Source organism: Podarcis melisellensis (assembly GCF_964234715.1).
Source record: "Podarcis melisellensis genome assembly, chromosome: 5".
Classification (NCBI taxonomy): domain Eukaryota; kingdom Metazoa; phylum Chordata; class Lepidosauria; order Squamata; family Lacertidae; genus Podarcis; species Podarcis melisellensis.
Window position 1 is genome coordinate 68,105,308 of NC_138537.1, and position 16,026 is coordinate 68,121,333.

A 16,026-nucleotide genomic window follows, 5' to 3' on the forward strand; every position below is an offset into this window, starting at 1 on the left:
CATGTCGGGCTAACAGTCCTTAAATGCAGAAGGTGCTTGTTGGGTACCTAGAACAAGGTTTTCACTTCTCTGAGGAAGGATCTAATTGCAAAGTTCTTGTTGAATTTGTAGCTTTTCAAAAATACAATCTGACAGGCATTTTAAAAGATCAGATGTTCTTGCTTCACACTTCCTTCTTGTTTTCTCTCAGAGCCCATGCAGAAGCACCATCATCTGTGAAACATGATATAAGGCCAGAGCCTGGTGAGAAGATGAAGAACAGAGAAGAAGTAGTGAATGAAGGAAGTGATGATGGGAAAGCTGTTGAGTCAAGCGATGAAGATGCTCCGGTCGAAGAAAAGAAGAAGAAGCAGCGGTCTGGATTTCGGGACCGTAAGGTATGTATTCTTGTTGCACTGGAATATTTTGCATTAAACTGCAGTCAGTTATACCATCAAGAGGTGTGAAATTGTTGTGGTCTTCAGTTGCTGAGGTGTGTGTAGAAATGTAAAGCAGGGATAGGAGATCTGGTAGACCACAGCTCATTTCACGCTAGTCATACTGGCTGGGACAGATAGCAGGTTAGAAACCAACCACATATGGAATGACACGGGTCTCCATCTGCTCTGCATGTCTCTTCTTGGGTCATTCTTAAGGCAGTCATTAATAGAAAGCTTTATGTCCCATTTGTCTCACTACCAATTTGTTGGTGGTTTATACGATTCTGGATCAATAGAAAATTATGACTGGGATTCAAAGAGCTTCTTTCGGACCTTGTTTGGGTGTAATTCTAATTAGTTTAGCATTTTATCTGAACCAGAGCTCGGGTGCGAGCTGGTGTTCCATTGGCCAAGAACTAATGGATGTGTTTGTCTTTGAAAGGAACGTACTTCTGCCCCATTGCAAATAAACTGCAGTTATGTTCTGTGTGGTGTGTTGCTGTTTGAGATACACATCCAAAGGCTCTTTGCTCTTTCATTGCATCCTAGGGGAGAATGTGTGCTTTGGATGTGTGCTTTTATCTATGCAGAAGAGCTTCTCGGGTGTCCTGGCATTCTTGGTAGGCTAATGAATTTATATGTGGAGCAATCGACAGCAAACTGTTTTATGATTGTGATATACCTAAAAAGGAGGGTTGCGGGGAGATGAAATCTGTTTTAAGCTTTAGGGCTTGGAAACCATTTCTGCCTTGATACCATTAAAGAAGGCAATTAAAAATGGCCGAGTAAATCAAAGCTGACACGCGAGGCATGTTGGAGTGCGACTCGGTAGTGAAGGAAGTGAGAATATAATAGTTCCTTTGTCAGATAAATCCTTGCGACTTGTTCATGTACGAATAACTCAGGGACTGACAACTTGTTGTGAACCACTTCGCTTGAGTCTTCGGAACACCAGGAGAAGGGAAAGGTGCAGATGTGACTGAGGGTTAATGACCAGTAAAAAGAAATATGAATGGTGTGAGGGGTAGTAATTCTTTTGGGGGGGGAATAGTTCTATATAGCAGTAGGACTTTTCTGTAATGTCTGGGAAAACTTATTAGCTCCTCCAAGTATTACTGCCCTATGGGTGATAATATGATGAGACTTCTCTTTTTTAGTTAAGGGAATTTGTCTTTGAGGAATCCTTTATTTTATTCTGTTTTGACAGTTACTGGACTTTTGATTTCCATTTTGCTGACATACGGTGATCAGAAATGGCTGGGTTTTTACAAATACTTAAAAATAAAAAACACTTTTGCTACATCCATGTTTCTCTGTTTTTATTTGCCAGAAGAGCAACCTTCCTAGCCAGTAAATCTGAGCAGCTAGAATTAGCTGGGGGAGTCTTCTCTCTTAATAAATTTTGGAGGTGAATTGTTGATACCTGTTTTGTTGGTATGATTGCATTTTGGTTAAAAATTCTGCATGAAGAAAGGAAATCTCAAGAAAAATATTTGGTATAAATTGATTTGATATGTTAAACATATGTAGGCTGTGGCAATTCAAACCATTGGAAGAACCCCCAAAACTGACTGGGCATTTTGGGCCATAGTATTAATCATTCTCTCTTTCTCCCTCTCCACAATTCCCAGGATATTGTCAATAAAACTGTAGTAGGGAGGGATAAAGTTTTTCTTTAGTTGGACTGCCCTGAATGACCATGGAGCTGTCTACAACATATTACTAAAATCATTATTATGGTAAAATGAACTAATAAACTTGTAGCTGATGATGCTGTAGTAAATTTTGAAGTGGAGGAGTTCATCATGGCAGTCTTATAGGGAACACCCCCAAATAATCCGTAGCCATAACAAAAGGAGAGTTCAAAAATGCAATCACCTGTCTTGATCCATTATATATACCAAATGGGAGCAGTACATAGCATAATATTCATTTTACTAGTATCAGCAGACAGTCAGAGAAAGAGCAATATATACAGTCAAATAAATAAAATGGTTCTGCTGTTGGAAGTTAGGATTAAAAGTAAGCCCTGAGTCTGAAAATGAGGAATACTTCTGGTCTGGGTGGTTCAAATGGTGCTGATCTAACTGTTCCATTGATGTTGGAAGTCAAGGAGTCTATAGTCTGTCATGTTTTTCTCTTGATCGTGCTTACTTTTTAAGTTACCCTTTCTTCACTGTGATCCTGTGATGAACTATTACTCTTGTTTTGATATTAAAATTGTAGCATGAATATATTTTAACAAGGTCTGCTCGTGCCTCTGGTGGTTTCTGTTGATTAAGCAACTGATTGTATGTTAACCTTTTTGGACTGTCTGAAAGAGCTGCAGATGCAGAAGGAACAAATACCCAAAGCCAAGTTTCTGTCCCTTTATGAAGACTGAAATATCCCTTATGAGTTTGATCTTGTTTCAGGTTTATTTTTCAAGTGTTAAAATAGCACAACAGATGGTGGCTGTGCATTGTGCCCCTTCTGTTGCCCTCTGTGGTCCAGCGGAGTAGCCCACGGTCCCTTTATTTTGAAGTAACAGTTGTGCTCTCAGAGCACTGCCAAAAGGTGAGATGTTAGAGCATCTTTCTTTAACCCCGTTACCCATTAGAGCACTGCAGGAAGCTGCCAAATGAAAATAAATGTCAACTTATCTCTGCCATTACAGTGCAGCATGGAACTTCAGATTGCTGGCACCCCACTCTTGGCTTTGCACATTGTCTTCCTAAAGATTCTGTGAGCCAAATGAAACATTTTTAAATGGGACAGGCTGTGTGGGTTTTAGGTTAGCAGCCATTTTTCTCTTCAAGCTCCTCAGCCTTTCAGAAACCTTTTCTGCATGGTCTGCTATGGAACTCCAGTGGATTCTAGGGCACATAGTTGCACTAAGGCAGATGTGGGCAACCGTTGGTTCTCTAGATATTGGTGAACTATGACTTTCATCATCCCTGGCCATGCTTGCTGGAACTGACGGGAGTTTTAGTTCAGCAACATCTATGGCTGCTTTTCCAGTAAAATGTATGTTGCATACTCATTGCTTTCCTTCTCATTTAGGTACCGTCTTTTTCGCCCTATAGGACGCACTTTCCCCCCTCCAAAAATGAAGGGGAAATGTGTGTGCGTCCTGTGGAGCAAATGCAGGCTTTCGCCGAAGGAAGCTATCCGCAGGCTCGCAAGGCTTGCGGGCAGCAGCCTGCAGCCCACAAGCTCGGGGGACAGCGGGGAGGCGCAGTGCACCTTCCCACTGTTCCCCGACCTGGTTTGGAGGCTGGCGCTGGGGAGAAGCGCGCTGATTATTATAATTTATTGCTTGTACCCCACCCTTCTGACTGCCAGCTTCCAACATACAGTGGTACCTCGGGTTAAGAACTTAATTCGTTCTGGAGGTCCATTCTTAACCTGAAACTGTTCTTAACTTTAGCTAATGGGGCCTCCTGCTGCCACTGCGCCGCCGGAGCACGATTTCTGTTCTCATCCTGAAGCAAAGTTCTTAACCCAAGGTAATATTTCTGGGTTAGCGGAGTCTGTAACCTGAAGCGTATGTAACCCGAGGTACCACTGTATATAAAAATTAATAAAACATTAAACCAATAAAAAAATAGAAAGCATCTCTATACAGGGCTGCCTTCAGGTGTCTTCTAAAGGTTATATAATCTCCTTGACATCTGATGGGAGGGCGTTCCATAGGGTAGGTGCCACTACCAAGAAGGCCCTCTGCCTGGTTCCCTATAGCTTCACTTCTTGCAGTGAGGAAACTGCCAGAAGGCCCTTGGTGCTGGATCTCAGTGTCCAGGCTGAATGATGGAGGTGGAGACACTCCTTCAGGTATACAAGAAGCCATTGTAGACAATAGTGTGTCACACTTAGACTGCAAGGATCTGGGATGAAGTTCCTGCTCTGCCATGATGTTCACAGGATGACCTTGCACCGGCCAAGACCTCTCTGCCTAACTCTACCTCACTGGGTGTTGTGAGCAAAAAATAGAGAATGTCCCATGTACAGTGTCCTGAGTTATTTGAAGGAGAGGTAGGGTACGACTGCAGTAAGTGACAACAGCAGGCAGATTCTTACTCATGTTCCTTCAAAGTTTTGAATCAAATTGTTGCATAAGGTGTGTCCAATCCGTAACGTGGAATGATTTGGATTTTAACAGCAGTGAGAAAGCACAACTAGGCTACAGAGGACTTCAGATACTGCAATTGGTCATGAAATTGCTGTGTCAGCTTTTCCCTGTCCTATTTTTCAAAATTTAGCCAGGCTTAGATCCATGCTAAATTAAGATAAACAGCTGGAAGAGTTGTTAGCACTTGCTTCCTTTTTCAGTTGATTTGTCTGACCTTAAGCTGCAGTTTATTAAGAATGCAAAAGATGGGAAGCTGATGTAAGCTGAACTTTCAGGTGGTTTTGTTCTGCTGCTATGTGCCTTGAATTGAATTTCTTTAAAATATACTGTAGAGTATTGATTGAAGGTAGTTTTCTGATGACCTGTTTGCATAGTCACTCCCCTCCTCCCCACTTTCTGTGAAATAGTCAAGCACTTTCACTCTGCCCCTAACCAGAGTTCTTAAAGCAAATCCTGGTGGAGATGGACATTTGAAAGTGAGAGCATTTTGAAAAAAGGCCATTTGGTTGATTAAAGGCCTAATGTGGCAAAGTAATCATGTGTCTGCATGGGGGATGTACCCCTTTCACATATGCCATAAATTTGATGAATGGCCTTAGGGAAAGCTGTTTGACTCAGTATAGGAACTGGGTAACGAAATCTGTTCTGTTATGTATCAGACAGTCACCTTTTTTATTTTTTCCCCCAACAATAGTTATAAATAAAGTTTTTATCCCAGGCTGTGTACCTGAATTGGATTTGATTTTTTAAATATATTTGACATTGTTTCTTATATTGCTGGAGATTTTTATTATTATATTGATTCAGAATATTTGATGGGAAGCCATTCATAAATGGAATTAAATGAGTTATAAAGGGGTGTGTTTGCAAGGACCACAACATTTAGTGTTCAAAATGCAACATTTTAATAACTAGTTCTGACCGTTCAGTCACACTCTAGCATGGCCAGTGAACACAATCCTGGCACAGCTGAGATGGGTATGAACCTGCAACCGGTCCCAGACATGGTGGTCATCAGGAAGAGGGAGCAGGTTTAGTCCCCGATATGTTTCCCATATAAGTGGATGATTTCTGTATCATGTATATGTGCCATGTGTCCCCATTATTTAGACATGCACAGCCTTCTCAACACCCCCTGCCTGTCACAATGGCAGTTTTGCTAGTTATTATTAAATGCCACACTACTGGAACAGAGGCAAATACTTTTTACTGACGTATACTATATTGAATGAATGATTTTGGTCACCGACCAATAAAGACTTGTTGAAATTATCATGCTTGAGGGCTTAGAAGAGGCTATAGTGATAAAGGATCCAAAGAAAAGTAAAGAACCAAAGTGTTTGGTTGGGTCTGCCCATCACTAAATCATTCCCTTTTCTATATGTAGTACAGTAAGTTGTTTTATTGGTTAGCATTTTGCAGGGGTTGTATATGGAATTACCTACACGTGTCAAAGCAAATCGTTGTGCTGTTTGAATGGGGGGATCTGATGTTCTCTTTCTCTATATTTTTAGGTAATGGAGTATGAAAACAGGATCCGAGCGTACTCAACTCCAGATAAAATCTTTCGCTATTTTGCAACCTTGAAAGTAATAAGTGAACATGGAGAATCAGAAGTATTTATGACCCCACAAGATTTTGTGAGATCTATAACTCCAAATGAAAAGCAACCAGAAAGTAAGTGACCTTGTATATAATGACAGCAAGTATATGTGATTATGCAGAAGTGAAATCTTGGTTATTGTAATCCGTTTAAAAGGTTGATTGGCTTATTTCATTTGTCAACTATCAATAGCTATAAGTTTCTATGTAGAGATATTGGCTCTGGCTATTTCTTCCTGAAATGAGGCTCAGGAATGATGATTTAATTTTGAGCTTCTTTGGTTTCGTCTTAGGTACCACAGTGTTGGGTGCTGTTGAGGGGGCAACTTAATTGCAGGGAATACTGAAAAGTTGAAGTAGCAGAAACAAATTTCTCCCCTGAAGACAGAGCTTGGAGTAGATGGAAATAGAAGCTAATTATGCAGACTTTCAACTCATAATTTTGCTTTTAGCTTAAGGCTACCATGAAATATAAGTGGATGCTTCCCTGTCATAATGGAAGTTGTTGGGAGGGGGGATCTAAATTTATGAAAACTGTAGGCCACCCCTAATCTCTAGGCTTGGCTGCTCAGGTGACAAAAACATCTTAGAATATGCCCTTCCAAAAACAAATTAAAGGAAAAAACAAGAAGCATTCTCCAGTGGCTATTATAGAACAAATTCATGAGATCGTGTTGCAAAGAGAAAAGTATTTTGAGACTCTTCATACAGTATTATGTAGACCTAAAAGATGCAAAGCTTCAAAGAGCTTCACATATTTTATCTGGGGTTTTTTAAAACACATACCAGCACCCCTGTAAGCTAGGCCAGTAATGTTATCCTCAAATGGCAGATGGGTGGAGAGCAGAGGCTGAAAAGGGGTGGATTTACATAAGACCAACTGGGGGTTGCACCCAGGAACTTCTATACAGTATAGTTCAAGTCCCTTAGCCACTACATTGTATCTGCTCCACATGGATAACATGGAGGTGCACTCCAGGAAAACTTCCCCCAGTCTACATTTTGCTCAGACTTCAAGTGCTGACAATTTCTCCCAGTTGAGAAGTTCTCTCTCTCTCCCAAATCAGGAGGGTTAAATGAGGTTTGTGAGATTCTTGGCTTTGCTTGTGTGGAGCTAATCGGTCCTTGAAATACTTTGCTGGTGCAACCCATATTGAAACATACAGACATTAGCCGTTTTGTCTCGAGACAGTACAATTGCTCCAGACATATGGTTAGAGGTAAGTTATTACAGAATAACGACAGGCTTTACTGAGAGAAAATGTGAGGGAGCAGGTATTAGGAGGGAAGGGATGCTTGCAGGAAGTAATTAAGATCTGAGAGGGGCTCTTTACTATGTAAAACACAGGTTGTTAGTGACCTGGGGTTACTGTCTGATGGATTTTGAATAACTCTTGTGAAAGGATCATTGCCAAGTAGTTTCTCTGAAACCTCCTGTATACCTCTTGATCTCTACTTAAGCATTTCTAAGGAGAAGCCAGTAAATTGAAATATCTGACCCAACTGCTGTCATTTTTTTAAGCTTATGAAAGTGCAGTGTGTTAGTAATGCATTTGGATTCACTTTAGACTACAGTAGTTTTGTTTAGTATGCTTTATGTGAACTATGCACATTCCCTAAAGACTGTATATCTTGGGCAGAAGTAGCTGTTTTAAAAATAAACGTTCTTTACAACTTGTTTGATGGCAGAATACAGAAATTTAATTTCCGTGGTACTAAGTATATGAAGTATTTTATGATACTCAGTTATTCATCCTTCTAATTACCCTGTTGGGTAAGTGTCATATTGAAAACCCTACAATATCCAAGCAAATGCATTTAGGCTGCATGCTATCCACTCTTACCTGGAAGGAAGGCTTATGAGACATAATGGATCTGTCTTCCATGTAGATATGTGTAGGATTGTGCTGTAAAGGTGGGTTTCATGAGTATAGCAAGACCCGTGGCCTTGTGCAGAGGCAGTCCCACGTAGATATAAAGCCAGTTTGGTATACCAGCTAGAGTGTTGAACCTGGGAGACCAAGGTTCAAATCCTGCTCAGTATTGCAGCTGACTGGGGTGATCTTGGGCAAGTCACCGTCTCTCAGCCAAACCTACCTGACAGGGATGTTGGAAAGTTAAAATAGAACATGGGGTGAACCATGTGTACCACCTCAAAGAAACTGAGATATAAATATAATTTTTAAAGTGGCAGATAAGTCATTTGAGGGAACAGGAGACCTTTGCTAATGTGGATTGGACAAGCAAAAGTCAAACTTAGGGATGTCTTGGTCTGTAGGCGGTGAGTTAGGAGGAGGGACAAGGCCATGGAAGGGGTTGAAGGTAAGGAGAAGAAGCTCATGTAGGTTCCAGGCACATACATGAAGCCAACCTAAGGATTTTAAGAAATGGCATTGCTGCTTAAAATGACAAGAGGGCACTTTTTGTCCCTCATGTGCTATAAAAAGCATTCCATATTACAATTTGTTTTTCTTTTAAAAGATTTAGACAAATCTAGTGGTAGGGCAGGACTATCAGCAGCAATTATTCATGATAGGTAAATGGCATTTTGCTGTACAGAGGGAATATATTTATGAATACCAGATGCTGGGAACATGACATCTGGGAAAGTCTTTCGCCATACCACGTGAGGTGGACCACTGTTAAAACAAAATTCAGGACTATGTGGGCCTAGTTTATTGGTGACTCATGTGCTCACAAGAGCATCATCAAACAAACCTTATTTTCCATGATGCTTTTGGAACAAACCCCAAATTCCAATATCCTACTAAGCCTAAGCATGTGCGACTGAAATAACCACAAATTCTTCTCAGTTTCCCTCTCCTCCTTTTGTCTCCATTTTGTCTGGGGGTTTTTAATTGTAAGTTGCTTGGGGTAGAAACTTGTTCTTTTTTGCAAAATGCATAAAGGGCATTGCATAAAATAGCAATAAACTTAGCACAAATTCTTTAGACCTTATGAAGCCAGAACCCATTGATTTCAGTGGGAGAGATTCAAGCAGGTGCTTAACTCTCCCATTCAGCTTAAATTACCATTAAAAGCGTGTGTCTTTGGATATGCAAAAGTATTTTTTAAAAAAAAGCCAGTGTACTCAGGTAATTGTTCTTCAGCACAGCATCCACAAATCGAATGCACTGCTTGACAGTCTTATAACTTTTTTCCTCAGCTTATGAAGCTGATGACAGTGGAGATTTTATTGCCTTGGCTTAGGAGAGTCTCAGAGATCTTCTGAGTTGATTAATAACTCTGTTTCCTGCACTATGACCATTATGAACTTCTGAATATATGGGAAGCATTTTATCATGTTTACTCATAAACAGGTGGCAGTGATATATATCTGCCTTGCTGATCAACGGTTTCCCCTTCTCTCCCTGCTCCCCACATTTTGCCAGTCTTGAGTAATAAGACGACAATGTCATTATTTAAAATTTCATCTGGAATTCTTTTTGTATATGTGTATATAGAAATAAAAGAAATAAAATACAAATAGACTGAATATGCATGCCTATGGTTGGTTACCAGTTCTGGCTTGGGTAGTAATCCTCACCATGTCTATTCAAAAGTAGTCCAATTGAATTCAATAGCGCTTACTCCCAGGTAAGTGGTGTTAAGATTGCAGCCCTAGATGTTAACCATAATATGCCAGTTTGGAAGCTAAACACATAATGGAGAGATGTTTGAGTAGCACGGAATTGGTACTGCATACACACATGGCTCATGCATAGTGGTGGAGCATAATAATAATAATAATAATAATAATAATAATAATAATAATAATAATAATTTTATTTATATCCCGCCCATCTGGCTGGGTTTCCCCCAGCCATTATTTGTTCAACCATTTCATCAAAACTACCACTGGGTTCTGCTGCCTTAAGATCTGGTGTATTACTTCTAAAATATCTACCAAGATCTTTCAACTGGAAGACATATCCACCATGAATGTAAGAGTCCTCCATAGCCATTCTGTAGGTATCATCCTGAGGTCTTTTTTATGATTTAATGGCTATGATTAATAATCTTATACTGCCATGTGTTTGAATTTAATCTTCATGAAAATCATTCCATATTTCAAGAATATATTCCCATTTTTGTGTTTAAATGTGTAAAATTTGGCCATCAAAAAACTTAATTGGCATCCCTTGTCTTTCTAATAGTGTAGTAGATTGTATTTTAGACATTTTAGTGCTTAAATGGGCATTAGCAAGCATCTTGCCAAATATGGCTGTTCCATATGAGTCCTATCTTCTCGCTTAGCTATGAATAATGAAATGTCTGATTTTGTAGGCAATGGTGATAACACAGAACAAAATATGCAGGGTGGTAATCTATCTTCTCATATTCTGTGAATCAAATTATTCTAAGTATACAGATCATATTCTTCTCACATAACAAACAGACCAGGTTGTTGGTTTAAATTGAAATTCTTAACACGCATTTTTGTCTCAAACATAGCTGGTTCTACATTCTGTTTTTCTCAGTTGGAGTGTATTTGCTCAGTGGATTAGTTTATCCTCACTGAATTGTTTTCTCTCTTCCCTTCCTGGACCTTATTAAAGTTTCCAATGTTGCAGAGGTCCCATGCTGGTTATACCACATCAAGTCTTAAATCAGTCAATAAGTATTTATGTGAGTTAAGTTTATAGTAATATAACTTATTCATAAACTACTTCTTCCACAGTATCTCAGAATTGATCCTTGCTGCTTCTTTCTCCCACACAAAATCTGCTAATATTTAGGGTTGTGCTAAACAGGATGTTGCCAACAAAGGTCCGTATAGTGAAAGCCATGGTTTTCCCAGTAGTGATGTATGGAAGTGAAAGCTGGACCATCAAGAAGGCTGATCGCCGAAGAATTGATGCTTTTGAATTATGGTGCTGGAGGAGACTCTTGAGAGTCCCATGGACTGCAAGAAGATCAAACACATCCATTCTTAAGGAAATCAGCCCTGAGTGCTCACTGCAAGGACAGATCGTGAAGCTGAGGCTCCAATAGTTTGGCCACCTCATGAGAAGAGAAGACTCCCTGGAAAAGACCCTGATGTTGGGAAAGATGGAGGGCACAAGGAGAAGGGGACGACAGAGGACGAGATGGTTGGACAGTGTTCTCGAAGCTACCAGCATGAGTCTGACCAAACTGCGGGAGGCAGTGGAAGACAGGAGTGCCTGGCGTGCTCTGGTCCATGGGGTCACGAAGAGTCGGACATGACTAAACAACAACAAACAGGATGTAATATAGTAAAGAGGAATAGCAATTTAGGAGCTGTCAGTTTCTTAACAGTGCTCTGTGCACTTTGGAACTCCCTGCCTATTGAGATCCAGCAGGTGCCTTCACTGTATTCTTTTCGGCACCTGCTAAAAACATTTTTGTTTAGGCAAGCCTACGCAGATGCTTAGAAAGTTGAAGTAATTTTAATCTATTTTAATATTTTAACTTTTGTATAGTTTTATCTTTTTGTAAACTGCTTTGAGGCATTCCCTCCCCCCCAATCAAGCAGTGTATAAATTTCATCAAACAAACAAAGGCAATGTCATACTTTCCAATCTTTTTAAGTCTTTCATCTCTCTTCCTCTGATTACTGGTCCATAATTCAATGTTAATAACTACCTGTGATTTTCTAGTATGAGAGATTCTCAAACACCTCATCATATTTTGTTGTTCAAAGCTTTCTGTCCTGGCTTCTAGCTTTAATTAGGGTTGAACCGTAATAAAAACAATTGATTCATTCTGGGATTCAGCTGAATTTTGTATGTGTTTAAGCAAGTTTTTCACCCTTAAATCTGACGGATAAAGTCATTTGCCCACCCTTCTGCGTAACAAAACACATGGAACCACTGACAATCTGTTGCGGAGTTAACTCTCCTTAAGGAAGACTCTTTTACATCTGACGCTCGACTGTTGATTGGAAAAGGTAAAATTACATCCTAAGATGATGTGGACCCTCTTGCGCAAGCAGAACAGCTTCAAGCAAAAGCACAAGAATGGCTTATAGTGCCTACATATTACAGCACTATTTGAACACATGCATAAGCTCTTTTGCGGGCATGTGCGGAATAGTTCCGGCTGCTATTTTTCTTCCTAGTTCTGAGGTTCCAGTTCATTGCATCTTGATTGCAGTGATGGGGGAAATGCCGTGCATGGCTTCTTCCTCAATTTAGCTACTGCAAGTAGAACGCTGGTATAATGGATTGAGTCCGTGCTGGAAGCTTCAAGGCTGCAAATGGTGAATATAACCCATTTGGTCTTGCTCCCCCACAGCACACCATTTTGTGTGCACTGTATTTCATGGTGGCAAATGGCAGGTTACTGCAACATTTCTAGTACCTTTATCTACTGCTGCATCTGCTCCTTAGTTTCATCTCCTTCTGTAAGATTAACTATTGATTACTGTCTTCTCCCTTCAGCATCTTTCAAATTTACCTTTTCTACCCACTTAGTTTGGAGCTCATAGACCATCGTTTGCTTTCAGCTTGTATGAAATGAATGTTACTTAAAGTTTGATGGCAATTTTGAAATCTGTTAATGGCATCTGTTGCTTAAGGCAGTATAAATATTGAAGGACGGAGGTTAATGTATAAGGTAGTAGGGAAGGGTTGAGATATTAATAACTTGTGTATTAAGTTCTAAGAGAAGCAAGGTGTGGCACCACCATTACGTCTTGATATAGCTATAGCTACTATTCCCCAGATCTGTACACATTTCATAAGATATAAAATGAAGCTACTATTAAGCTGAGCTTTCTTGTACTTTCTTTGTTTTGGTTAGAGCTTTAGAGCTTAATGTGTTTGAACCTTGTGAATATATTTCATAACATTCAATCCGTGCTACATAAAGCCTTTGCTTTTCTCTTGTTTCTTTTAGATCTCGGACTTGATCAGTTTGTGGTGAAACGCTATGATGGGAAGGTGAGATTCTTAAACCTGTGGGTGCATGCTAATTACCATTTTAGCTACTAAGGAAATGTTTGTTTTCTCCTCTCTGTCTGTGAAACTGTCTAGCAGTAAGCAAAGCTGTGTTAATTTTGGAGGTGATTATAGCAGGGAATTTTTATGGGCCACCACGGAGAAGGGGACTAAATTTGAGATTCTAAACAGCCTCTCTTGGCCCGGCTTTTGCAGCACCAAGAATGTAGAACCATATCTAAGAATAAAAAGCAGAGCTCTTCCCATAGGCATCTAGCTGGCTGCTGTGGGAACAAAACGTTGGTCTAGGTGGATCTTTGATCTGATTTAGCACGGTTAATTTTAATACTTAGCTGCAGCTTCCAAAGTATAGTTGTGGCTTTTCCTTTCTCATTCGGGATAATTTCACCTGAGTGGTGTTCTTTTCACCTGTGATAGAAATTCAGTGTGTGAAATCCTTATGTCTCTTAAAAATCAAAATGGGTGTTGGATACAAGTCAGCTTGCACTGGAGGTTGATGCATCTGCATGGGGAAAGAGAAAGGAACCTCCAAGCTTCTTAGACTGCCCTTTTACCTGTGCTGCCCTTCCTTCAGGCTAGATGGATACTCTTGCAGTTGCTGACCTCATTTTCTCCTTCCTTGGGAGAGCAGACATCCTTTGTGTCTCCACTGCTGAGACACAAGAGCAAGCGCAGCTTGTTGCATTCTCCATCTTAGTTAGAACTAGGATCTTTCCTCTCAAATCATGGATTTCCTGCAGGAAACATAGCTTTGTTCGCAATATTATATCTAGGGTAAAACATGTTCCTCCCACAGTGATTCGGTGTTAAATTGAACTTTCAAACTCCAAATACCATCAATGGGACAGTGGAATTCCTGCTCCCCGAGCTCTTTTTAACTTCTTTCACTGTATATATAAGAGATGCAGAATTCCAAAGCTGCATTTGCCTCCTTGTCCCTCCTGCTCTTTATTTCATTGAGCAGCACTCTCAGGCAAAGGCAAATTTGCTTACTGCTTTCCTGCTTTGTCTCATTACTGGGCTGACCTATAATGAAGTGCACAGTTGCTGCTGTGCTTTTAAGAGCTGACATCCAGAATACAGCCTTGGCTGCTCCCCCCCCCCTTCCTTTCCTCGGAGGCAGGCCTGTTCAGCTCAGTCTGGAGGTGGAGTGCCATTCCCAGCAGCCTGCCTCCGAAGGGGAGGGGAACCATCTTTCTCCGCCAAGCTGTGCAGCCGTAGGGTGTGGAACTGGTCTCTTCCTTCCCGTCCCACTCTGCTCATTGCACACATGGGATGGTGTCACCATCTGCCTCTGCTCCTGGCCAGCTGAAGGGGAGGATGGACTCTTTTTGACTTGGCAATAGTAGCTCTGGCTTGGACTGAGCTGCTCTCAGTTTAAGCTGCTGCCGGGCAGTGATGGCAGGAATATGGGTGGGCCTGGAGAATAGGGCATTAATCCTCTCTGCATGGCCACACACCTTAATTTGTATAACCTTCTATTTCTTGGTTATCCTGGGATGTGATCAAGACTTTGTTTATGACTGTTTTGAATATAATCTTGAATGCAATAGTCTACCCTGCTGCTTATAGTGTTGCGGACAAGCATATGCCTGAAGGCAAGTTGGCTAATTGACATTGCAATAATAGACACTAAGCATATTTTCTTGCCCCTGCGGACTGGCTGTTCTGAAATTTCAGATCTTCCTACAGATCTGTTTTTATTTATGTGCATATATATAATGCCACCAATCCTACTGAATCTATCCAGATAATCTGAATTTGTGCTGCGTAATTGTTTCAGCTCTTTTTGATGACCTTTTTTGTGACAGATGTGCTCTGTCAGGTGGTTCTTTGCATATTTATTTACTGTACCACACCGTTGACAGAAAATTCGAACTGTTAAGGACGTAACCTGTGAGAAATTCCATTGGGCTGCTTAAAAGAACATATTTTTCCATAATGGAATATACAGCGGGCATTTGCTCTCCCTCCCTCAGTCAAGTTCCAGACGTCTTTGTTTGCTGTTTGCTTCAGCAAATTGTTCTGATTGATTTAGGGTGGCTTCTTGGGCATGGAAAACCCAAATCCGGAATGCATTAGTCGTGAGCCATGCATGTCATTATGTACGAAACTGCTGCTTTTGCCTTTACAATACACAGCAGCTTGAAAAGGATCAGCAGTCGACATACTGCTTCCATAGCTCAGTGTACATGAAACTCTGAGCACAAGTGTGCTGGCTCTCAGAGAGGAGATTGTGGGCACTTCATTCCTTCTCAGTTTTTGCTGCTGCTTTTGTGAGCTAAGGCATGGTTTGACTTCAGCATGTCTCCTAAACCTAGACTTATGGCCAGCTGTAACCCAAGAATAAACCGTGCTTACAGCTGGTGGCTTGTTGGGAAGGAGATGCACCTCAAGCATGGACAACACACTGAGGCACACCATGGCTTAGCTCACTTCAGTGGAGCACCAGGATTGAGGAGGAACAAAGCACCTGCAATCTGTCCGGGAGCCCTGCATGCTCATCGTTTGGCTTATATGTGAACTAGGCCATGCTATCTTCCAGGAAGAAGTATCGATTGACAAAAAATGTGCCTGTGCCCTTTACAGTCCACTTCAAGTTCAGCTGTTAGCGCTCATTCCTAGGATGTTAGTCCTACAGGAGAACCTGGACAGCTGCCTGTGATATATTTGGATCTTAGATTTTAACCTGGGGTTAGCCATTAATTTTTAACTGCAGCGGTTAATTGGTTTCTGCCTTAGGCCTAATACGGATGTTGCCCATCAGGGAAGACTCATCTCTTTTTAAGCATAAGAAAATATATTGTTAAGGGTTTGTGCTTGCAATATGAGGATGCTGTAGGCTCTTCCAAACATTGTTTTATATCTGTGAGCAGCCTCCCTTCTACTACTTCCCAGCTCTTGTCAAAGCTTTGTGGCATATTGGTTTTGTTGGCATAAACTGATGGAATTATGGAAGTCTTTCTTTCTC

At 40.8% G+C, this 16,026-nt stretch overlaps 1 protein-coding gene across 1 annotated transcript in view; it reads left to right on the forward strand.

Annotated features, from left to right (window-relative positions):
- Positions 1-16,026, forward strand: part of MICU1 (mitochondrial calcium uptake 1) — a 134,254-nt gene that overhangs the window by 37,330 nt on the left and 80,898 nt on the right. Inside the window, exons 3-5 of the mRNA XM_081913160.1 lie at positions 191-377; positions 6,045-6,207; positions 12,994-13,037. Coding sequence (XP_081769286.1) covers positions 191-377; positions 6,045-6,207; positions 12,994-13,037 — 394 coding nt within the window. The remainder of the gene's footprint in view (positions 1-190; positions 378-6,044; positions 6,208-12,993; positions 13,038-16,026) is intronic.